Source organism: Ranitomeya variabilis, chromosome 4 (assembly GCF_051348905.1).
Source record: "Ranitomeya variabilis isolate aRanVar5 chromosome 4, aRanVar5.hap1, whole genome shotgun sequence".
Taxonomy (NCBI): Eukaryota; Metazoa; Chordata; class Amphibia; order Anura; family Dendrobatidae; genus Ranitomeya; species Ranitomeya variabilis.
In genome coordinates, this window is record NC_135235.1 from 740,028,916 (window position 1) to 740,053,363 (window position 24,448).

General features: G+C 48.0%; 2 protein-coding genes across 3 annotated transcripts in view; both read right to left on the minus strand.

The window, feature by feature from the left end:
- LOC143768015 (uncharacterized) overlaps positions 1-24,448 on the minus strand; it is a 611,009-nt gene that overhangs the window by 151,805 nt on the left and 434,756 nt on the right. The gene's annotated exons all lie outside the window — the stretch shown is intronic.
- Positions 1-24,448, minus strand: part of LOC143768029 (uncharacterized) — a 788,341-nt gene that overhangs the window by 21,171 nt on the left and 742,722 nt on the right. The window contains exons 2-6 of the mRNA XM_077256680.1: positions 15,404-15,553; positions 15,095-15,274; positions 14,889-15,012; positions 14,708-14,805; positions 14,419-14,509 (exon numbers count right to left, since the gene is read on the minus strand). Of these exons, the coding sequence (XP_077112795.1) occupies positions 14,419-14,509; positions 14,708-14,805; positions 14,889-15,012; positions 15,095-15,274; positions 15,404-15,475 (565 nt within the window). The 5' untranslated portion in view covers positions 15,476-15,553. The remainder of the gene's footprint in view (positions 1-14,418; positions 14,510-14,707; positions 14,806-14,888; positions 15,013-15,094; positions 15,275-15,403; positions 15,554-24,448) is intronic.

The window sequence follows — 24,448 nt, forward strand, 5'->3', positions numbered from 1 at the left end:
TAGAAAGCCTTTTTTTTTTTGTTTTTTTTTTAATATTATTTGGTTTCTAAAGTCTCCCTGAGAAAAAAAAATAAATAAATTAGGTGGGAGATTAATATTGACATTAGTGCTTGAGTGACAGTCCTGCGTGTGTGTCATCTCTGTGATTTTGTGCCACAGAAAACAGAGTGTGTAACATTGTGCCTGATTTTCCTTGTGGTCTCACCAACCTGTTAAGGGATATTGAAATCATACTGAAGTTATAGCTCACCGTGTAAGTTGTTTGACAGCAACAAATAAAGTTACTTTGGTTAAGATTTTAAAACAATGAGGAAGTCTGGTGCAAGAGGTCGTCGTGGGCGTTCATTGTCAGCTGGTAATGATGGTAGTGGTAGTGGAGCATCAGGTGGTCGTGGGGATAAAAATATTCCACCTAAGTCTGGAGCTGTGGAGCCAGTTTCGTCGTCAGGCTACACAAGGCCTCGAACGCTCTTTTCTGGGAGTAGGAAAACCGCTTTTAAAGGCGGAGCAGCAACAGCAAGTTTTGGCTTACATTGCAGACTCAGCCTCTAGCTCTTTTGCCTCCTCTTCCGAAACTGGTAAATGTAAAAGCAGCGCGTCGCTTGTGGATGTTCACGGTCAGGGACAAGTCGCTTCCTTGTCCTCCTCAGCAAAAACTACAACAAGAGAGAAGGATGCAGCAGGCGACACAACGGGTCACTCCATGGAGCTCTTTACACATACCGTCCCTGGCTTAGAAAGTGAAACATTTAACAGGCCATGCCCATTACAAGTAGATTCTGACATGGAGTGCACTGATGCACAGCCACAGCCAGAGTACTATGCTGCTCCTTTGACTCAGACCACCACATTGCCCTCTCAGGGTACAGATCCACAATCAGACCCTGATGAGACTATGTTGCCCCGCCACGAACGCTATACCACCGACCGACACAGTGACACAGACGAAGTTGCACACGAGCTCGAAGAGGAGGTAATAGATGACCCAGTTATTGACCCCGATTGGCAGCCATTGGGGGAACAGGGTGCAGGCGGCAGTAGTTCAGAAGCGGAGGTGGAGGAGGGGCCGCAGCAGGCATCAACATCGCAACAGGTTCCATCTGCCGGGCCCGTATCTGGCCCAAAACGCGTGTCAAAGCCAAAACCTGTTGGAGGACAGCGTGGCCATCCGGTTAAAGCTCAGTCTGCAATCCCTGAAAAGGGATCCGAGTCTAGGAAGAGTGCAGTCTGGCATTTTTTTAAACAACATCCAACTGATCAGCGCAAAGTCATCTGTCAAAAATGTTCAACTAGCTTAAGCAGAGGTCAGAATCTGAAAAGTCTAAATAATAGTTGCATGCATAGACACTTAACCACCATGCATTTTCAAGCCTGGACTAACTACCAAACGTCCCTTAAGGTTGTAGCACCCTCGGCCAATGAAGCTAGTCAGCAACGCAACATCCCTTCCGTCACTGTAAGGCCACCATTTTCCGCACCACCGGCAGTATCTGTGCAGGTTTCTTTGCCAGCCAAAAGCAGTCAGGGTCAGGGAACCACCAGTTTTGTAGGAGGAAATATTGCATCTAGGGCACCGGCGGAAACAATACCGTCTCCAACCGTCTCTCAGTCTGCCATGTACACCGGCACACCCGAAAGTTCCACGATCTCCAGCTCTCCAGTCCAGCTCACCCTACATGACACTCTGGTTAGAAAAAGGAAGTACTTATCCTCGCATCCGCGTACACAGGGTTTTAACGCCCACATAGCTAGACTAATCTCGTTAGAGATGATGCCCTACCGGTTAGTTGAAAGCGAAGCTTTCAAAGCCCTGATGGAGTACGCTGAACCACGATACGAGCTACCCAGTCGACACTTTTTTTCCAGAAAAGCCATCCCAGCCCTGCACGTTAAACAGCGCATCGTCCATGCACTCAGGCAATCTGTGAGTACAAAGGTGCACCTGACTACAGATGCATGGACCAGTAGGCATGGCCAGGGACGTTATGTGTCCATCACGGCACACTGGGTGAATGTGGTGGATGCAGGGTCCACAGGCGACATCAATTTAGGGACAGTTGTGCCTAGCCCACAGTCTAGGAAACAGTTGGCTGTAGGCGTTCGCACCCCCTCCTCCTCCTCCTCCTCGTCCTCCTGCAGAAGCTACAGCTCTTCCACAGAACGCAGTCTGCCAACCACTCCATCGGCAGATGACACTGTTGCACACCAGTTGTCCCATTATGGGCCAGCTACTGCCAAGCGTCAGCAGGCTGTATTGGCTATGAAGTGTTTGGGCGACAACAGACACACCGCGGAAGTTCTGTCCGAGTTCTTGCAACAAGAAACGCAGTCGTGGCTGGGCACAGTAGATCTTGAGGCAGGCAAGGTAGTGAGTGATAACGGAAGGAATTTCATGGCTGCCATCTCCCTTTCCCAACTGAAACACATTCCTTGCCTGGCTCACACCTTAAACCTGGTGGTGCAGTGCTTATTGAAAACTTATCCTGGGTTCTCCGACCTGCTCCTCAAAGTGCGTGCACTTTGCTCACATATCCGACGTTCGCCTGTACACGCCAGCCGTATGCAGACCTATCAGCGGTCTTTGAACCTTCCCCAGCATCGCCTAATCATAGACGTTGCAACAAGGTGGAACTCAACACTGCACATGCTTCAGAGACTGTGCGAACAGAGGCGTGCTGTTATTTATTTGTGGGAGGATACACGGGCAGGCAGTAGGATGGCAGACATGGAGTTGTCAGGTGTGCAGTGGTCTAAGATACAAGACATGTGTCAAGTCCTTCAGTGTTTTGAGGAATGCACACGGCTGGTTATTGCAGACAACGCCGTAATAAGCATGAGCATCCCCCTAATGCGTCTGCTGATGCAAAGTTTGACGCACATAAAAGAGCAGGCGTCTGCACCAGAGGAAGAGGAAAGCCTTGATGACAGTCAGCCATTGTCTGGTCAGGGCAGTGTACAGGACGAGGTAGCGGGCGAAGAGGAGGTGGAGGACGAGGAGGATGATGGGGATGAGTATATTTTTAATGCCGAACCTTTCCTGGGGGCACAGGAAATTGGTTGCGTGTCACGGCCGGGTTCTGGTTTTTTGAGGGACACAAGTGACGTAGATTTGCCTGCAACTGCCCCTCAACCAATCACAACCGGAGATTTGACAACTGGAACTTTGGCCCACATGGCGGATTATGCCTTACGTATCCTAAAAAGGGACACACGCATTACGAAAATGATGAACGATGACGATTACTGGTTGGCCTGCCTCCTTGATCCACGCTATAAAGGCAAATTGCAAAATATTATGCCACATGAGAACTTGGAACTAATATTAGCAACCAAACAATCAACTCTTGTTGACCGTTTGCTTCAGGCATTCCCAGCACACAGCGCACGTGATCGTTCTCACACGAGCTCCAGGGGGCAGCAGACTAGGAGTGTTAGGGGTGCACACATCAGAAGTGGCGTTGGACAGAGGGGTTTTCTGACCAGGTTGTGGAGTGATTTTGCTATGACCACAGACAGGACAGGTACTGCTGCATCAATTGAAAGTGACAGGAGACAACATTTGTCCAGTATGGTTACTAACTATTTTTCATCCCTTATCGATGTTCTCCCTCAACCGTCATTCCCATTTGATTACTGGGCCTCCAAATTAGACACCTGGCCAGAATTGGCAGAATATGCATTGCAGGAGCTTGCTTGCCCGGCAGCAAGTGTCCTATCAGAAAGAGTATTCAGTGCTGCAGGTTCAATATTAACCGAAAAAAGGACTCGTCTGGCTACCCAAAATGTTGACGATCTAACATTCATTAAAATGAACCACAACTGGATTTCGAAATCTTTTGCCCCACCTTGCCCGGCCGACACCTAGCTTTCCTATGAAAAGCTCTTGCCTGTGAATTACTTTTCTAATGTCTAATTTGCTGCAGCTGATTGTACAGCATACGACATGTTTACACCTCCCTAAATGGCAAAACTCCCCACACGGGGCCGTGGTATCGCGACTTGGCGCAAGCACCCGTGAGACTGCTGTTTGTCTGAAGAGGTGGGTGTGCTCGCTTTTGGTTGATGGCATTGCTACTGGGTCCCTCATAGTACAATGTAGTGTCTCTGGCGGTGGTGGTGCGCACCCAATGTCAGACACACCGTTGTAACATGAGGGGCCCTGGGGCGGTCCCGCCGGCCTCAAGAGAGTTCCCCCCCTACCCCAGCTCAAAATGTGCTCTACCACGTGCAAAATTATGTCGCACAGCTCCACCAATCTTTAGTCTATTCGCTGACATCATTCAATGTCTGGCACTGACAATACAAATTTGTAGACATCTATGATGCAACTTAAAGTAGTCTGTGTCTGTGTCCTATATTGGCACCATTAAATAGTTACTGCCAAATTACTATGTCAGAAACTCAGTAGATGAGCCCACCCCTGTACCTAAGTATGCCACCTTTTTTTTTGTTTTGGTTGTTTTGCGAGACATTAACATCTATTTATATTTTGGGAGTACTGGGACAGACACTCCTTGCACTACTCCTCCACTCACCACCAAGCTGCCTGTGTATCCATGTAACCGATGTAAAACTGCCATGAGCCTATTGTTTGTTATTTTAGGCCTTTGATAGCCTGTCTGCGGTCCCTACTTTAAATACTCCTCCACTGACCACCAAGCTGCCTGCCCGTGTATCCATGTAACCGCTGTAAAACTGCCATGAGCCTATTGTTTGTTATTTTAGGCCTTTGATAGCCTGTCTGCGGTCCCTACTTTAAATACTCCTCCACTCATCACCAGCTGCCTGCCCGTGTATCCATGTAACCGCTGTAAAACTGCCATGAGCCTATTGTTTGTTATTTTAGGCCTTTGATAGCCTGTCTGCGGTCCCTACTTTAAATACTCCTCCACTCATCACCAGCTGCCTGCCCGTGTATCCATGTAACCGCTGTAAAACTGCCATGAGCCTATTGTTTGTTATTTTAGGCCTTTGATAGCCTGTCTGCGGTCCCTACTTTAAATACTCCTCCACTCATCACCAGCTGCCTGCCCGTGTATCCATGTAACCGCTGTAAAACTGCCATGAGCCTATTGTTTGTTATTTTAGGCCTTTGATAGCCTGTCTGCGGTCCCTACTTTAAATGCTCCTCCACTCACCACCAAGCTGCCTGCCCGTGTATCCATGTAACCGCTGTAAAACTGCCATGAGCCTATTGTTTGTTATTTTAGGCCTTTGATAGCCTGTCTGCGGTCCCTACTTTAAATACACCTCCACTCACCACCAAGCTGCCTGCCCGTGTATCCATGTAACCGCTGTAAAACTGCCATGAGCCTATTGTTTGTTATTTTAGGCCTTCGAAGCCTGTCTGCGGTCCCTCCTTCCACTAGGCCTCCACTGACCAGACCACTGCTGCCCGTGTACCCCTGGAACCAATTTTAAAGTGCCTACAGCCAGCCCATTTTATTGTGTTAGGCCTTCGAAGCCTGTCTGCGGTCCCTCCTTCCAATAGGCCTACACTGACAAAGGTACACCTGACAACAGACACATGGACCTGTAGGCATGGCCACGGAAGGTTACGTGTCCTTTGTGGCTCAATGGGTTAATGTATTGGATGCATGGTCCACAGGGGACAGCCTGCTAAGTCTGTATGCAGTCCCTAATTCAAGTTGTCCTCAACTGAATAAAGCTGAGCTTCTACCTTCTGGCTCTCATTAAGTGTTTTTTAAAAAACAAAATGGTGGTTAGGGCCTACTAACGGCTTCTGCCCCTCCCTGGTGTTGCCCTCAACTGAATAAAGCTGAGCTTCTACCTTCCGGCTCTGATTAACTGCTGTTTTTAAACACATTGCTGGTTCCGGCCTACTAACGGTGTCTGCCCCTGCCTGGTGTTGCCCTCAACTGAATAAAGCTGAGCTTCAACCTTCTGGCTCTCATTAAGTGTTTTTTAAAAAACAAAATGGTGGTTCCGGCCTACTAACGGTGTCTGCCCCTGCCTGGTGTTGCCCTCAACTGAATAAAGCTGAGCTTCAACCTTCTGGCTCTCATTAAGTGTTTTTTAAAAAACAAAATGGTGGTTAGGGCCTACTAACGGCTTCTGCCCCTCCCTGGTGTTGCCCTCAACTGAATAAAGCTGAGCTTCTACCTTCCGGCTCTGATTAACTGCTGTTTTTAAACACATTGCTGGTTCCGGCCTACTAACGGTGTCTGCCCCTCCCTGGTGTTGCCCTCAACTGAATAAAGCTGAGCTTCTACCTTCCGGCTCTGATTAACTGCTGTTTTTAAACACATTGCTGGTTCCGGCCTACTAACGGTGTCTGCCCCTGCCTGGTGTTGCCCTCAACTGAATAAAGCTGAGCTTCAACCTTCTGGCTCTCATTAAGTGTTTTTTAAAAAACAAAATGGTGGTTAGGGCCTACTAACGGCTTCTGCCCCTCCCTGGTGTTGCCCTCAACTGAATAAAGCTGAGCTTCTACCTTCCGGCTCTGATTAACTGCTGTTTTTAAACACATTGCTGGTTCCGGCCTACTAACGGTGTCTGCCCCTCCCTGGTGTTGCCCTCAACTGAATAAAGCTGAGCTTCTACCTTCCGGCTCTGATTAACTGCTGTTTTTAAACACATTGCTGGTTCCGGCCTACTAACGGTGTCTGCCCCTGCCTGGTGTTGCCCTCAACTGAATAAAGCTGAGCTTCAACCTTCTGGCTCTCATTAAGTGTTTTTTAAAAAACAAAATGGTGGTTAGGGCCTACTAACGGCTTCTGCCCCTCCCTGGTGTTGCCCTCAACTGAATAAAGCTGAGCTTCTACCTTCCGGCTCTGATTAACTGCTGTTTTTAAACACATTGCTGGTTCCGGCCTACTAACGGTGTCTGCCCCTGCCTGGTGTTGCCCTCAACTGAATAAAGCTGAGCTTCAACCTTCTGGCTCTCATTAAGTGTTTTTTAAAAAACAAAATGGTGGTTAGGGCCTACTAACGGCTTCTGCCCCTCCCTGGTGTTGCCCTCAACTGAATAAAGCTGAGCTTCTACCTTCCGGCTCTGATTAACTGCTGTTTTTAAACACATTGCTGGTTCCGGCCTACTAACGGTGTCTGCCCCTCCCTGGTGTTGCCCTCAACTGAATAAAGCTGAGCTTCTACCTTCCGGCTCTGATTAACTGCTGTTTTTAAACACACTGCTGGTTCCGGCCTACTAACGGTGTCTGCCCCTGCCTGGTGTTGCCCTCAACTGAATAAAGCTGAGCTTCAACCTTCTGGCTCTCATTAAGTGTTTTTTAAAAAACAAAATGGTGGTTAGGGCCTACTAACGGCTTCTGCCCCTCCCTGGTGTTGCCCTCAACTGAATAAAGCTGAGCTTCTACCTTCCGGCTCTGATTAACTGCTGTTTTTAAACACATTGCTGGTTCCGGCCTACTAACGGTGTCTGCCCCTGCCTGGTGTTGCCCTCAACTGAATAAAGCTGAGCTTCAACCTTCTGGCTCTCATTAAGTGTTTTTTAAAAAACAAAATGGTGGTTCCGGCCTACTAACGGTGTCTGCCCCTGCCTGGTGTTGCCCTCAACTGAATAAAGCTGAGCTTCAACCTTCTGGCTCTCATTAAGTGTTTTTTAAAAAACAAAATGGTGTTTAGGGCCTACTAACGGTGTCTGCCCCTCCCTGGTGTTGCCCTCAACTGAATAAAGCTGAGCTTCAACCTTCTGGCTCTCATTAAGTGTTTTTTAAAAAACAAAATGGTGTTTAGGGCCTACTAACGGTGTCTGCCCCTCCCTGGTGTTGCCCTCAACTGAATAAAGCTGAGCTTCAACCTTCTGGCTCTCATTAAGTGTTTTTTAAAAAACAAAATGGTGGTTAGGGCCTACTAACGGTGTCTGCCCCTCCCTGGTGTTGTCCTCAACTGAACAAAGCTGAGCTTCCACATTCTGGCTTTCGGCCTATACTATCAGATATTAAACTGCATTTGGCCTACTAGTGTGGTTAGGCCCTTGAAACAGTGTCTGCTGCTCTTGGGTTTGCTACTCCACTGAACAAAGCAATGCCGCCTGTTTAGTCCCGTTACCAATTTTGATCTGCATTTAGCCTACTTTATTCTTTGGCCCTATATCTGTTTCCTCATCATCCTGCCCATTGCCCAGCCACTGCTAGATGAGTCTGCTGGTACATTGACCTAGACCACTACATTCCCCTTGTACTCTACACAGCCAGAATCTGACCCTGCTGAAAGTAAGGTTCCCCTTCCCGCATATTATACCACCTTACACAGGGACAAAGAGGAAGGTGCAGATGAAAGTGCAGGTTCCTTCATCAGGTGGGGGGGCATACTCGTTGGCGACGTCACTGGCACAGGGCCACTCAGAGTACGCAAAAGTGTCGCTGCTGGTGGGAGGCGCCCCCGCCATGCAAACACACCGCCGTACTTTGAGGGGCCCTGTGCCAGTGCCAATGCGAACGAGTGGGCCCCCCCTGCTTGCTCAGGATCACAGCACTTGCAACGTTGAAATACTTACCTCTCCCTGCTCCACCGCCATGACGTAGTCCATGTTTCCTGGGCCCACTAAAACCTTGAACCAGCCCTACCCCCACAACTTTTGCCAAATGACCCCCAATTTCCAGTGCCCAACTATTATTATAAAGTTAATTAAGATTGACAAGCTTCAGAAAACAAGAATGGATGTTTTTGGCAGTAAAATGTGCACTGTAGGTGTTTTCCTGGCCTCCACTCACTGCCGGCTATGCTTCCCCATTGACTTGCATTGGGTTTCGTGTTTCGGTCGATCCCCGACTTTTAGCGATAATCGGCCGACTTCACTCGACTCGACTCTGGACTAAATCGGGTTTCACAAAACCAGACTCGATCTTAAAAAAATGAAAGTCGCTCAACCCTATTCACGACCACAGGAGGGAGCCCGAGAACGGAATTCACAACAATAGTGTAGAGATGTGGCAGTGTATATCGAGTGAATTCCATATTATAAACACAGCGCCATACTATATACACAGACAACTGTACAATATAATTAAGACAGCATTATACTATATTATGATGCATACATCACATAGGAGACACTGAGGCTGATGTACATAGGATAACATAGGAGGCACCACGCCTGCTGAATATAGATCACATGGAAACTACGGTATATACTATACATAGTTGATACTGCGACTGCTGTCTACACATGATATAGGTGAAACTGATATACTGGATCTATCTATAATATATATATATATATATATATATATATATATATATATATATATATATATATATATATATATATATATATATATATATATATATATATATATATATATATATATATATATATATATATTTGTCATGAAGTGACTGTCCTAGCGTGACACGACCAGACAAGTGGACGGCCACAAAACGGCGAAACACACAAGGGTACACTGGGGACACTTTAACAATGGTGGGCCCTGTCAATAGGGAATGGACACCACCTGCACTCACCTGAGGATGTGCCCTGCACTTACTAGCGTCCCTATAGGTCCCTAGGTTCTTTCACCCCTTCGCTGAGTAGGACACCTAGTCCCTCACTTGCCCTGCTCTTATCCCTAAGGGCTCCTTTTCACTTGTGAGAAATACGTCCGAGTCTCGCAGGTTAAAACCCTCCTCTGGCGCCGGCACTCCGGAGCAGAGCGTGTGGCTGCACAGAAACACATGGAGCTGCACGCTCCGCTCCCAAGTGCCTGCGCCAGAGGAGGGTTTTAACCTGCGAGACTCGGACGTATTTCTCACAAGTGAAAAGGAGCCCTAAGTAGGGAACTGGCAGGTGAGAGCACTGGTCTCACCACTGCACTAATACAACACAGGGGAAGTTACAGACAACAAAGGGACAAAGCAACAAACTCCACACTTGGCGTTCTCTGCTGCAATGCACCGCACAGCAGAGTAAGCCACCAGAAATCAGTATTCAGCTGAAGAACCACGGCACTCAGCAAGCTCCTGACTCCAGCTAGGTTGGTCTCCAAAAGGAACTGTATAACCAACAGTCAGCTGATGCATCAGGTGACCTTTTAAAGGAAGGTCGGAGTGGTCACCACCAACATAAGCAAACTAGGCAACAATGTAATTACACCAGTGGCCACCAGTGAAAAACAGCATTAACCCTGACAGCCTGAAAGGAAAAAAGTTGTAATCTTAGAGGCCAGATCTGCCACAGATCCAAATGTGGATAGTGACAATATTGTGACTATACACATTAGTGTCACCTATATAACACATACAGACACACAAACACACACATATATCAGTAGCAGTATCACCTATATGATTATATACAGCAGTTTATATACAATTATATAGGTGATACTGCTGTGTGTAATATATATATATATATATATATATATATATATATATATATATATATATATATATATATATATATATACACACACACACACATACATACACACACATACTGTACATACACACACGTATATACAGCAGTCCGTATACATTATACAGGTGATACGGATAATGCTGTATACACGTTATATAGGCGATCCTGCTGTGTATATATACACATAAACATACAGTTGTCCTCCAAAGTTTACATGCCCTGGCATAATTTTTGCTTTCTTGGCTTTTTTTTTTTCAGAGAATATGAACAATGACACCAAAACTTTTTCTCCACTCACGGTTAGTGGTTGGGTGAAGTCATTTATTGGCAAACCACTGTGTTTTCTCTTTTTAAATCATAATGACAACCCAAAACATCCAAATGATCCTGATCAAAAGTTCACATACTCTGGTGATTTTGGCCTGATAACATGCACAGAAGTTGACACAAATGGGTTTGAATAGCTTCTAAAGGGAACATCCTCACCTGTGACCTGTTTGTTTGTAATCAGTGTGTCTGTGTGCATAAAAGCTGAGTGAGTTTCTTGGATCCAGACAGACTCTTGCATCTTTCATCCAGCCACTGACGTTTCTAGAGATTGTGAGTCATGAGGAAGCAAAAGAATTGTCAACGGATCTACGGAAAAAGGTAGTTAAACTGTATAAAACAGGAAAGGGATACAAAAAGATATCCAAGAAATTGATAATGCCAGTCAGCAGCGTTCAAACTGTGATTAATGAATGGAAAATCAGGGGCTCTAAAACCAAAACCACGGTCCGGTAGAACAACAAAAACGTTGTCCACAACATCTAGGTAAATTGTTCGGGATGCAAAGAAAAACCCACAAATAACATCAGCTGAAATACTGAACTCTCTGAAAACTAGAGGTGTAGCTGTTTTAAGAAGCACAACAAGGAGGCACTTCAAGAGAAATGTGCTGCATGGTCGAGGTGCCATACATAAGCGATTACTGCGCAAATGCCACAAAGTATCTTGCCTAAAATACACAAAAAACAGCACAGAGACTACACTCCCTGACAGAAGTTATGTCGCTTATCCATGTTATGTAAATAAAAGCTTATAACCTGATGATAATTCATCCATTGGTTGTATAAATTATTCTTTTGAAAGCTGAAACCCTCCGAAACGTGGTTTAGGTTAAGAAAATAAATTGGCATCAATGCAGAAATATTGATCAGTTAATGGACACAGAATGGTCAGATTTTGACAAGAAAAATGTTTTGTCGCCCACAGAAAGTAATGTGATATTCAAACAAATAATTAACTTAAAATACAAATATATGTTGCCTAACATTGGTGAATGAAGTTGTGGTGCTACTAGAGTCATATTTAATATCTTGTGTGACTTCCGTGAGCTTGAAGGACTGCATCCATGTGGTTCAACAATGATTCATACAATTTATTAATGAAGTCATCAGGAATAGCAAAGAATGCTGTCTTACATGCCTCCCAGAGTTCATCTGGATTCTTTGGTTTTGTCTTCCAAGCTTCCTCTTTCATCCTACTCCAAACATACTCAATGATGTTCATGTCTGGTGACTGGGCTGGCCAGTCCTTGAGCACCTTGATCTTTTTTGCCTGGAGGAACTTTGTTGTAGAGATGGATGTATGAGATGGAGCACCATCCTGCTGCAGAATTTGACCCCTTTTATGATTTGGAATATAAGAGGTAGCTAATACTTCCTGATATTTTAGGCTATCGATATTGCCTACCTTGCAAATGTTTCGCATACCCCCATACTGAATGTAACCCCAGACCATGATCTTTCCACCACCAAATTTAACGGTTTTCTGGGTGTATTTTGGGTCCATACGGACTTCAGTAGGTCACCTGCAGTATTTGCGGCGGCTGTGGTGTAATTCTACTGAAGATTCATCAGAGAAATCCACCTTCTGCCACTTTTCCAGCATCCATATGTTTAGCAGGCTGTGGGACTTCGGAAATGCCACACGTTTTATTTGCCTTTTCTTTAGTGCTGGCTCTGGGCAGTGATTCGACCATGGAGGCCATTCTGAGACAGAATCCTACAAACTGTTCCAGTTGACACAGGGACTTGAGGTGACCAGGCCTGTTGGAGCTCTGCTGCAGTGGAAAAGGGGTTTGCCTTGGATTTTCTAACCAACAAACGTGCCTCTTGAGTAGTTGTCTTGCGGGGTCTGCCGGACACATCTCCAGTCTCATCAAATCTATTTGTAATTCTTTGTCCTTGACGCTGAGACACATCTGCACTGGATCTGGTCTTCAGCCTCTTGATAATCCAGGCTTTGGTCGCAGGGTGGATTTTTGGCATGTTGTCAGAGCTCAAGATGCAGTTCAAGTGAAGGTCTGGGGTGCAGGGTTTCTTTTTATACACACACACACACACACACACACACACACACACACTAATTAACCAATCATTACTGAGCACAGGTGAGGATGTAAACTAGGATTGGGTGCATTATATGACCAGGCGACAAAACTTTGTCTTGTCAAAATCTGACCATTCTGTGTCCATTAAATTATCAATATTTCAGCTTTTATGCCAATTTATTTTCTTAACCAAAACCACATTTCGGAGGGTGTCAGCTTTCAAAAGAATAATTTATACAACCAATGGATGAATTTAACGTCAGGTTATAAGCTTTTATTTACATAAAATGGATAAGCGATATAACTTCTGTCAGGGACTGTAGCCTCAAAACTTCTGGAACAAAGTAATTTGGAGGGATGAGACCAAAATTTAACTTTTTGGCCACAACCATAAACGTTACATTTGGAAAGAGGTCAACAAAGCCCATGATGACAGGAACACCATGCAGGGAGGTGGATCGCTGATATTTTGGGGATGTGTGAGTTACAAAGGCACAGGAAACTTGGTCAAAGTTCAAGGAAACATGAATGCAGCACATTATCAGCAAATACTGGAGGCAAATTTGCAATCATCAGATTGGAAGTTGCGCATGGGACATACTTGGACGTTCCAACATGACAATGATCCAAAACACAAGGCCAAGTCGACCTGTCCTTGGCTACAGTGGAACAAACTGAAGGTTCTGGAGTGGCCATCTCAGTCTCTTGATCTCAATATCATTGAGCCACTCTCGAGTGCGCAGTTCATGCTAGACAGAACAGGAATTTACAGGAACTGGAGGCTTTTTGCTAAGAAGAGTGGGCAGCTTTACCATCTGAGAAAACAAAGAACCTCATCCACATCCATAAAAAAGACTCCAAGCTGGCATTGATGTTAGAGGGAGCAATGCACAGTATTAAGAAATGGGGTATGTGAACTTTTGATCAGGGTCATTTAGATATTTTGGGTTGTCATGATGATTTAAAAAGAGAAAACACAGTAGCTTGACAGTAAATGGCGTTTGCCCAACCACTAACCATTAGTGGAGAAAAAGGTTTTGGTGTTATCATTCATATTCTCAGAAAAAAGGCCAAGAAAGCTAAAATTCTGCTAGGGAGTGTAAAGTTTTGAACATAACTATATTTCTTGTTCACCTAAAAACAGTTTGGCTTCTCACTTGACGGTCCTTCCCGGACCGGTACTTCCACTAGAAATTCAACATATAATTACAGTAGAATCTGTGACTTCTCTGCATTTAGTAGTAATAAATCACTTGGCACTCAAATGGTTTCTTTCAGATGAAAAAAGTGAACATCCCATTTATTTGTGCATCCAGTTCAAAGATTATTTAAACGTTTTCGGTCAAATCAGAAGACCTTCATCAGAAATATCTTTAACAAAACTGGAAGCATAGGACAATGGGGTATATGAGCCTAGGCAACCCGGGATGGAAAGCGCACCTGGAGCGTCTCACAGATCCTTGAAGGGAGAGGGAGGGCATGTATCCGCCGCTGCATATGGCGCTCATAGACGTCCAGTCCGTCGCGCTGTGTAGAGTAGTCCCGGGGGCTGCTCTACACAGCGCGACATCTGAAAGAAACCATTTGAGTGCCAAGTGATTTATTACTATTGGATTGACGGGCTGGAAACCTGACTTGGGCACCACACAGGATCCTTGAGTGCCATGTGTTATGTCTTACTCTGCATTTAGTGTTTACTACTCACCTGGGTAGTCATATGTAGGAATCTCCTCTTTACACCACTCATCACCCCTCACATATGTCTCTGTAGTATTAATATGGGTCAGATCTTCACCCTGAAACAAATATTGTAAAAGTCACCGACAGATGGAGAAGTCCCATCTATGATCAGCTCTAATCCTGCCATCTCCACCGTTCTCATTACACAAGTATAAAACATATAATACTGGTGGATAAAACAAGACTGAGCACAAGACCTTCACAGCCGTCTACATATCATAGGGGAGATCTCATGACACCTTCTCTCCATCTACCTGATGATCTTGAGGAACATTGGGATCTTCTTGTTTACAGTCCTGTGGAAGAAGAGGACGGGGACATCTCTCTGGTGTTGTCCTCTTACTGGATAGATCTGGAGGAAACACATACAGGGACTGAATTCATTCTTCACATACAGATAATTATAGGCCGTGTGTATTTAGTCCTGTCTATTACCTGGTGATGTGAGGGACTGGGGAACCTCCATCATGACGTCCTTGTACAGATCTTTGTGTTCCTCTAAATACTCCCACTCCTCCACGGAGAAATAGACCGAGACATCCTGACACCTTATAGGAACCTGACACATACAATGATACCGTCATCCCCCGATCCCTTCATAGCATTACTGTATAATGTCCCAGCATTCCCAGCAGTGTCACCTCTCCAGTCAGCAGCTCAATCATCTTGTAGGTGAGTTCTAGGATCTTCTGGTCATTGATGTCCACATATATCAGGGGGTGAGGTGGAGGTCCTGTGATTGGGCTCAGGGGTCTTCCCCATCCCTCAGACACAGGGTCCTGACAGCGCTCACTAGAGGTCTTCTTCACTACTGTGTAATCCTGGTTATGGAGAGACACATTAATAAATCTCACTACAGACATTTCCAGAGTCCTCACCTCTCCAGTTCTGTCCATCTGTTATTCCCATAGATAAGAATGATGTAATGTGACGTCATCAGAATCTCTCACCTCTCCAGTAAGCCGGAAGAGGATCTCTAGGGTGAGGTGTAACATCCTCTCCGCCATCTTGTCTCTGTCCATATCCGTCCTTGATGGGCAAATCAGGAAAATTCTCTTCTATAGAAGATCTTCACTGAGAGGATCCGATATTGCAGAGACCTGAATGAGAAGATGATGGAACATCATAAATAACGACTGGAGCTGGAGCGGTTATTCCGGTATAAGCCGTAATCTGTGGATCTGAGTTGAGTGAATATATTCCGAACATATGCGGTAATTTCTACTCCAATGACTTTCAGCTGTGTTCGGTGAATATTGCAAAAACAATATACGACGCCGATCATAATTGGAACCGAATTTTGAAAAATTCATTCACCTCTACTAGTGAGTAGTGAATTTTTCTGGTGGCCATTATTGAGCTCCAGTCTGAGGACTGGAGGAGGTTTGGCCTGAATGCTGCTCTCGTGGTGTGAACACGGACATATTAGATTATTTAGGGATATTCTCTTATCCTACTAGAAGGTGATTTGAGGACAAAACTCGCTCCTTCAAGTGAACACGTCCAAGAAACAGAACGTCCTGTCTGCACCGAAGTCTGCCGGGACGGAGCAGCCACTGATTTGCTCTTTCCAGTGATTCTGCGGCTTCTCTTTGGTTCTACTTTATTAATGGGACGCGACTACTGAAATCACGCTGATTGTCAGCTGCCTCCACCACCGACCTCCACTCCACAGAGAATAATGGAGCCTCCACCACCGACCTCCACCCGCAGAGCCGCACTCCACATAGAGAATAATGGAGCCTCCAGCACCGACCTCCACCCTCAGAGCCACACTCCACATAGAGAATAATGGGGCCTCCAGCACCGACCTCCACCCGCAGAGCCACACTCCACATAGAGAATAATGGAGCCTCCAGCACCGACCTCCACCCGCAGAGCCGCACTCCACATAGAGAATAATGGCGCCTCCAGCACCGACCTCCACCCGCACTCCACAGAGAGAATAATGGAACCTCCAGCACCGACCTCCACCCGCAGAGCCGCACTCCACATAGAGAATAATGGAGCCTCCAGCACCGACCTCCACCCTCAGAGCCACACTCCACATAGAGAATAATGGGGCCTCCAGCACCGACCTCCACCCGCAGAGCCACACTCCACATAGAGAATAATGGAGCCTCCAGCACCGACCTCCACCCACAGAGCCGCACTCCACATAGAGAATAATGGCGCCTCCAGCACCGACCTCCACCCGCACTCCACAGAGAGAATAATGGAACCTCCAGCACCGACCTCCACCCGCAGAGCCGCACTCCACATAGAGAATAATGGAGCCTCCAGCACCGACCTCCACCCTCAGAGCCACACTCCACATAGAGAATAATGGGGCCTCCAGCACCGACCTCCACCCGCAGAGCCACACTCCACATAGAGAATAATGGAGCCTCCAGCACCGACCTCCACCCACAGAGCCGCACTCCACATAGAGAATAATGGCGCCTCCAGCACCGACCTCCACCTGCAGAGCCGCACTCCACATAGAGAATAATGGAGCCTCCAGCACCGACCTCCACCCGCAGAGCCACACTCCACATAGAGAATAATGGAGCCTCCAGCACCGACCTCCACTCGCAGAGCCGCACTCCACATAGAGGATAATGGGGCCTCCAGCACTGGCCTCCACCCGCAGAGCCGCACTCCACATAGAGAATAATGGGGCCTCCAGCACCGACCTCCACTCGCAGAGCCGCACTCCACATAGAGAATAATGGAGCCTCCAGCACCGACCTCCACTCGCAGAGCCGCACTCCACATAGAGAATAATGGCGCCTCCAGCACCGACCTCCACATAGAGAATAATGGCGCCTCCAGCACCGACCTCCACCCGCAGAGCCGCACTCCACATAGAGAATAATGGGGCCTCCAGCACCGACCTCCACCCGCAGAGCAGCACTCCACATAGAGAATAATGGGGCCTCCAGCACCGACCTCCACCCACAGAGAATAATGGAGCCTCCAGCACCGACCTCCACCCGCAGAGCCGCACTCCACATAGAGGATAATGGGGCCTCCAGCACCGACCTCCACCCGCAGAGCCGCACTCCACATAGAGAATAATGGAGCCTCCAGCACCGACCTCCACCCGCAGAGCCGCACTCCACAGAGAATAATGGGGCCTCCAGCACCGACCTCCACCCGCAGAGCCACACTCCACATAGAGAATAATGGGGCCTCCAGCACCGACCTCCACCCGCAGAGCCGCACTCCACATAGAGAATAATGGAGCCTCCAGCACCTACTTCCACCCGCAGAGCCGCACTCCACATAGAGAATAATGGAGCCTCCAGCACCGACCTCCACCCGCAGAGCCACACTCCGCATAGAGAATAATGGAGCCTCCAGCACCGACCTCCACCCACAGAGCCGCACTCCACATAGAGAATAATGGAGCCTCCAGCACCGACCTCCACCCGCAGAGCCGCACTCCACATAGAGAATAATGGAGCCTCCAGCACCGACCTCCACCCGCAGAGCCGCACTCCACATAGAGAATAATGGGGCCTCCAGCACCGACCTCCACTCGCAGAGCCGCACTCCACATAGAGAATAATGGCGCCTCCAGCACCGACCTCCACCCGCAGAGCCGCACTCCACATAGAGAATAATGGGGCCTCCAGCATCGACCTCCACACACAGAGCTGCACTCCACATATATGGGTGTTCTGTGCACACAGGACCTGTGATGAGGTCACAGGAGGGGAGGAGTCAGGGGTCACATGATCAGGGGCCTCAGTGTATGCAGGACTCTGCTGTGCTGGTTGTCATGGTGCTGGATGAGGGGAAGTTTATGTTTGGGGTCAGGAGGGGTTTACAGTGTGAATAAAGCGGAGCCGAGTGTGTACGAGGTGTACGGAGCGGAGCAGTGAGTGTACGGGGTGTACAGAGTGGAGCCATGTGTGTACGAAGTATACAGCGGAACCATGTGTGTATGGAGCGGAGCCGTGTGTGTATGGAGCGGAGCCATGTGTGTATGGAGCAGAGCCGTGTGTGTATGGAGCGGAGCCATGTGTGTATGGAGCGGAGCCGTGTGTGTATGGAGCGGAGCCGTGTGTGTATGGAGCGGAGCCATGTGTGTATGGAGCGGAGCCGTGTGTGTATGGAGCGGAGCCGTGTGTGTATGAGCGGAGCCATGTGTGTATGGAGCAGAGCCGTGTGTGTATGGAGCGGAGCCGTGTGTGTATGGAGCGGAGCCGTGTGTGTATGGAGCGGAGCCGTGTGTGTATGGAGCGGAGCCGTGTGTGTATGAGCGGAGCCGTGTGTGTATGAGCGGAGCCGTGTGTGTATGAGCGGAGCCATGTGTGTATGGAGCAGAGCCGTGTGTGTATGGAGCGGAGCCGTGTGTGTATGGAGCGGAGCCGTGTGTGTATGAGCGGAGCCGTGTGTGTATGGAGCAGAGCCGTGTGTGTATGGAGCGGAGCCATGTGTGTATGGAGCGTTGCCATGTGTGTATGGAGCGGAGCCGTGTGTGTATGGAGCAGAGCCGTGTGTGTATGGAGCGGAGCCGTGTGTGTATGGAGCGGAGCCGTGTGTGTATGGAGCGGAGCCGTGTGTGTATGGAGCGGAGCCGTGTGTGTATGGAGCGGAGCCGTGTGTGTATGGAGCGTTGCCATGTGTGTATGGAGCGTTGCCATGTGTGTATGGAGCGTTGCCGTGTGTGTATGGAGCGGAGCCGTGTGTGTATGGAGCAGAGCCGTGTGTGTATGGAGCAGAGCCGTGTGTGTATGGAGCGGAGCCGTGTGTGTATGGAGCGGAGCCGTGTGTGTATGGAGCGGAGCCGTGTGTGTATGGAGCAGAGCCGTGTGTGTATGGAGCAGAGCCGTGTGTGTATGGAGCGGAGCCGTGTGTGTATGGAGCGTTGCCGTGTGTGTATGGAGCGGAGCCGTGTGTGTATGGAGCAGAGCCGTGTGTGTATGGAGCAGAGCCGTGTGTGTATGAGCGGAGCCGTGTGTGTATGGAGCAGAGCCGTGTGTGTATGGAGCGGAGCCATGTGTGTATGGAGCGTTGCCATGTGTGTATGGAGCGGAGCCGTGTGTGTATGGAGCAGAGCCGTGTGTGTATGGAGCAGAGCCGTGTGTGTATGGAGCGGAGCCGTGTGTGTATGGAGCGGAGCCGTGTGTGTATGGAGCGGAGCCGTGTGTGTATGAGCGGAGCCGTGTGTGTATGAGCGGAGCCGTGTGTGTATGAGCGGAGCCATGTGTGTATGGAGCAGAGCCGTGTGTGTATGGAGCGGAGCCGTGTGTGTATGAGCGGAGCCGTGTGTGTATGGAGCGGAGCCATGTGTGTATGGAGCGTTGCCATGTGTGTATGGAGCGGAGCCGTGTGTGTATGGAGCAGAGCCGTGTGTGTATGGAGCAGAGCCGTGTGTGTATGGAGCGGAGCCGTGTGTGTATGGAGCGGAGCCATGTGTGTATGGAGCGGAGCCGTGTGTGTATGGAGCGGAGCCGTGTGTGTATGGAGCGGAGCCGTGTGTGTATGGAGCGGAGCCATGTGTGTATGGAGCGGAGCCGTGTGTGTATACAGCGGAGCCATGTGTGTATGGAGCGGAGCCATGTGTGTATGGAGCAGAGCCGTGGGTGTATGGAGCGGAGCCATGTGTACAGGATGGCCCATTCACTTTTCTTGGGTCGCTATCTGGGCATGGACAAAACTCAAGAATGGGAAATGCGATTGTTCTATTGGCCTGGATGTCACCAGGAAATCTTAAAGCATTGCAGGTCCTGCCCATCTGCCAGGTAACTGCCCCCTCCTCTCACTTTCTAAGTCTTCTCGTGCCGTTCCATTACCCATCATCCAGGTGCCATTTAAGCAAATTGCCATGGACTTGCTATGTCCCCTGGTTAAATCTGCTAGTGGGCATCAATACATGTTGGTCATCCTTGACTATGCTACGCGGTAACCCAAAGCAGTTCTCCTGAGAAACTTCTCTGTGAAAAGTATAGCCCGCAAGTTGGTACACGTTTTTCCATGGACAGGATTATAGAGGGAGATACTGACCGACCAAGGAACACTTTGTATGAGTAAGGTGATGAGGGAACTGTGTAAGGCCGTGCTAATTACACAACTGAAGACGTCCATGTACCATCTCCAGATAGATGGCCTTGTGGAAAGATTGAATAAAAAAATTGAAGAATATGCTTAAGAAGGTCATAGAGAAGGACGGTCGAGACTGGGACTGTCTCCTGCCTCATCTGTTGCTTTCTATCCAGGAGGTTCCACAAAGCTCTAATGGATTCTCTCTGTTTGTACTTCTATATGGCTAACATCCGCAGGGTCTACTTGATATAGCAAAGGAAACCTGAGAAGCAAAAAACACCCCCCACCGGAGCTTCATCAAGCACTTCACCCAGATGCGAGAGGATTGTAAAGGTGATTCCCATCATAAAAGGACATCTCCTGTACAGGCTCAATCTAGTGTCTACAACTGGTCAGCCAGGGTGAGAAACTTCAGCTCTTGGGACCGAGTCCTCGTACTAATTCCCACAGTGGAAAGTAAGTTCTTGGCCAAATGGCAAAGCCCCTATGAGGTGGTGGAGAAGCTTGGTGAAGTGAAGTACAAGATTCACCAACCAGGAAGACGAAAATCGTACCAATTGTACCACGGCAATCTTATCAAGCCATGGCATGACATGGAGCCCATTGAAACTCCATGTTTGCTGGTCAAGCCAGAAGCAGATTTGAATAAGTCGCAGTAGCGAAGAGACTGTTGAAGGTCCAAAAACAGCAGGGTCCGGAGTTGCTGCAGCAGAACAGGAACCTGTTGTCAGATTTCCCAGGGTGTACAAAGGTCATAGAACACGAGGTTCTGATGGAATCCCATGTGCGGGTGAACTTGAAGCCCTAACGAATTCCAGAGGCCTGGCAAGAGCTGATTTACAAGGAAATAAAGTGTATGCCGAATCTCTGAATGAAGTCTCCAAGTTCGATGCATATCTGATGCCGTGTGTCGATGACCTGATTGAAGAGACTTGGGCCAGCAAGGTATATAACCACCTTGGATTTAACAAAAGGATATTGGCAAATCCCCATGTAAAAAAAAAAGCGAGAACACTACATTCTCTACGTCTGGAAGCTGTTTGGTTTACAGGGAGCCCCGGACACATTCCAGAGGACTATGGACCAGATCCTCGCACTCCATAAGAATTATGCTATGGCGGTGTTTGATGCTCTCAGGAAAGTGGGGTTTTCTATAAATCTAAAAAATGTGCCATTGGAAAGGAAGAGGGCAAATACCTAGGATATGTAGCAGGTAGAGTTGAGCTCAAACCCCAGATCACTAAAAAGGACGCAATCCAAAATTGGCTAAGACCACCCTCAAAGAAGCAAGTTAGAGTCTTTCTGAGAATCATGGGGTATTACAGGAGATTCCTCCCAAACTGATTGATTTAATGGCAACACCCCTGACTGACCTCCTTAAGTGGATACAATCAGCTATGGCCAAATGGACTGCAGAGGCGGAGACAGCCTTTCAAGAACTGATAGCTTCTGATATGTAAGCAGCTGGTTCTGGTTGCCCCAAACTGTAAAAAGGAGTTTGTGCTCCAGAATAACTCCTCAGAAGTTGGTTTAGGAGTAGTCTCTGAGTAGGAAGCTGTTGGCACTTAAGAAGAATTATTCCATAGTAGAAAAGGAATGCTTGGCCATAAAGTGGGCGGTGGACACATTACAATACTATCTATTAGGGCCTCACTCAGGTGGTTGAGGGAGAAAAGTGGAAAAATGCTTGCATTACCCCCTGGTTTCTAGCCATTAGGATTTCATCTTCCATGTGGAACATAGAGCCAGGAAGCCGTGTAACAAGGTGGCACAGAGTGGTAGGTGTGGGCGAGTCTATTAAGCAGTCAGTGAACACCCGACACGGTGTCTGCTGGAATTCAGTTCCCATGAAGCACCACGGAGTCACAGTTCTTTCGCAACAGTAGAACTTTAATAAGGGTGAAAAGAGAGAAAATAAAACTTCCTGAGTTGTCCCTATCCAGACACTCTGCTTCAGCAGCGCCCGTCTAGTTCTGGGGAGCAAACAGCCCTTTACTGGGCACTCGCACAGTCCTAGTGCCCATTCCAGCTGCCCAGCAGCCCTTTGGCAGCACTTTCTCCCCTACGGAGTATATATTATGCTCCCATCAGAGGAGCACGTCCTGCCATGGGCAAACCTGCTCGGCTCTGCACCAGCAGCAAGAAATTCCTGTACAGTCAGCCTGCTGGACCGGCCCCCTTTTCTTTTAACCTCGCCTAGCCCTAATCCTAAAGGGAATCTGTCACACACCCCCCCCCCCAGTCATTTCAAACTAAAAGAGCCACCTTGTGCAGCAGTAATTCTGCATTCTGACAAGGTGGCTCTTTTATTTCTGGGTGCTGTAACTAGAGAAATAATCCGATTTTTAACTTGTCAGAAATACCTGGTCTTCAGTCAAGGAGGCCAGCGTTTCCCTCCTGCTTCAGACAGCACACAGCTGTCACTCACATCTTCTCGCCACCTCCTCCTCACCGCTGTTTACAAAATAGCCGGCGCCTGCGCTCTTTTCCCCTGCCTGGTGCAGGCGCAGTGAGCGCTGCCCGTCTTTCCTCATATGCAGCCCAGCTGACTGCGCCTGCGCGGCCGCCCTGCTTGTGATTCCCTGACCCGCAGTGACTTATGATTTATTCACATTGCGTGGCTGGGATTCACAGGCAGGGCGGCCGCGCAGGTGCAGTCAGCTTGTGATTCCCAACATCATAATTTCTCTCAGCAGATGAAAATTTCCTAAAGAAAAAAAAAAACACATGGTGGCAAGTTGGTCAGAGTTTTGAAACCTTGAGGTAGCACAGCCCCTACTCTAATCTCTGAGGCATCCACCTCCATAATGAATGGTTCTTGGCACTTGGATTGGAATAAAACTGAAGTGGTCATGAAACAGTCTTTCAATTTATCAAATGCCCCAAAAGCATCCGTGTCACGGTTCCCACTCCATGGTGTCATTAATTTGTCACGTACCTGCTCTCAGCACGTGACTTGGGGTTGTGCCTGCAAGGGTAAATTGTCATGATCTCCATGGCCAGAGAACTAGCATAAGCCTCAATAGGAACAAGCTCTTGGAAGATGTAACTGTACTGACCATGAACTAAACCTACCGCATCATCTAGAAGTAGCCAGGTAGCATGTCCTACTTTTTATCCCTATATGCCCAGCGCCGGCCGGAGAACTAAATAATGCTAGCAGAGGGAAATATAAGACCTGACTCACCTCTAGAGAAATGCCCAAAAAGGAGACAGAAGCCCCCCACATATATTGGCGGTGATATGAGATGAAACAACAAACGCAGCAGGAAAATAGTTTTAGCAAATTTGAGGTCCGCTTTCTAGATAGCAGAAGACAGAAAGCATACTTTCATGGTCAGTAGAAAACCCTAACAAAACACATCCAGAAATTACTTTAAGACTCTGGCATTAACTCATAATACCAGAGTGGCAATTCCTGATCAACAAGAGCTTTCCAGACACAGTAACGAAACTGCAGCTGTGAACTGGAACCAAAATACAAAAACAAAACATGGACGAATGTCCAACTTATCTAGTAGATGTCTGGGAGCAGGAACAAGCACAGAGAGGCTTCTGATAACATTGTTGACCGGCAAGCATCTAACAGAGAAGCCAGGTTATATAGCGACACCCAGATCTAATCAGAACAGGTGAACAGGGAAGATGATGTCACAAGTTCAACTCCACCAGTAGCCACCGGGGGAGCCCAGAATCCAAATTCACAACAGTACCCCCCCCTCAAGGAGGGGGCACCGAACCCTCACCAGAACCACCAGGGCGATCAGGATGGGCCCTATGAAAGGCACGAACCAGATCAGAGGCATGAACATCAGATGCAGTGACCCAAGAATTATCCTCCTGGCCGTATCCCTTCCACTTGACCAGATACTGGAGTCTCCGTCTGGAAACACGGGAGTCTAGGATTTTTTCCACAACGTACTCCAACTCACCCTCAACCAACACCGGAGCAGGAGGCT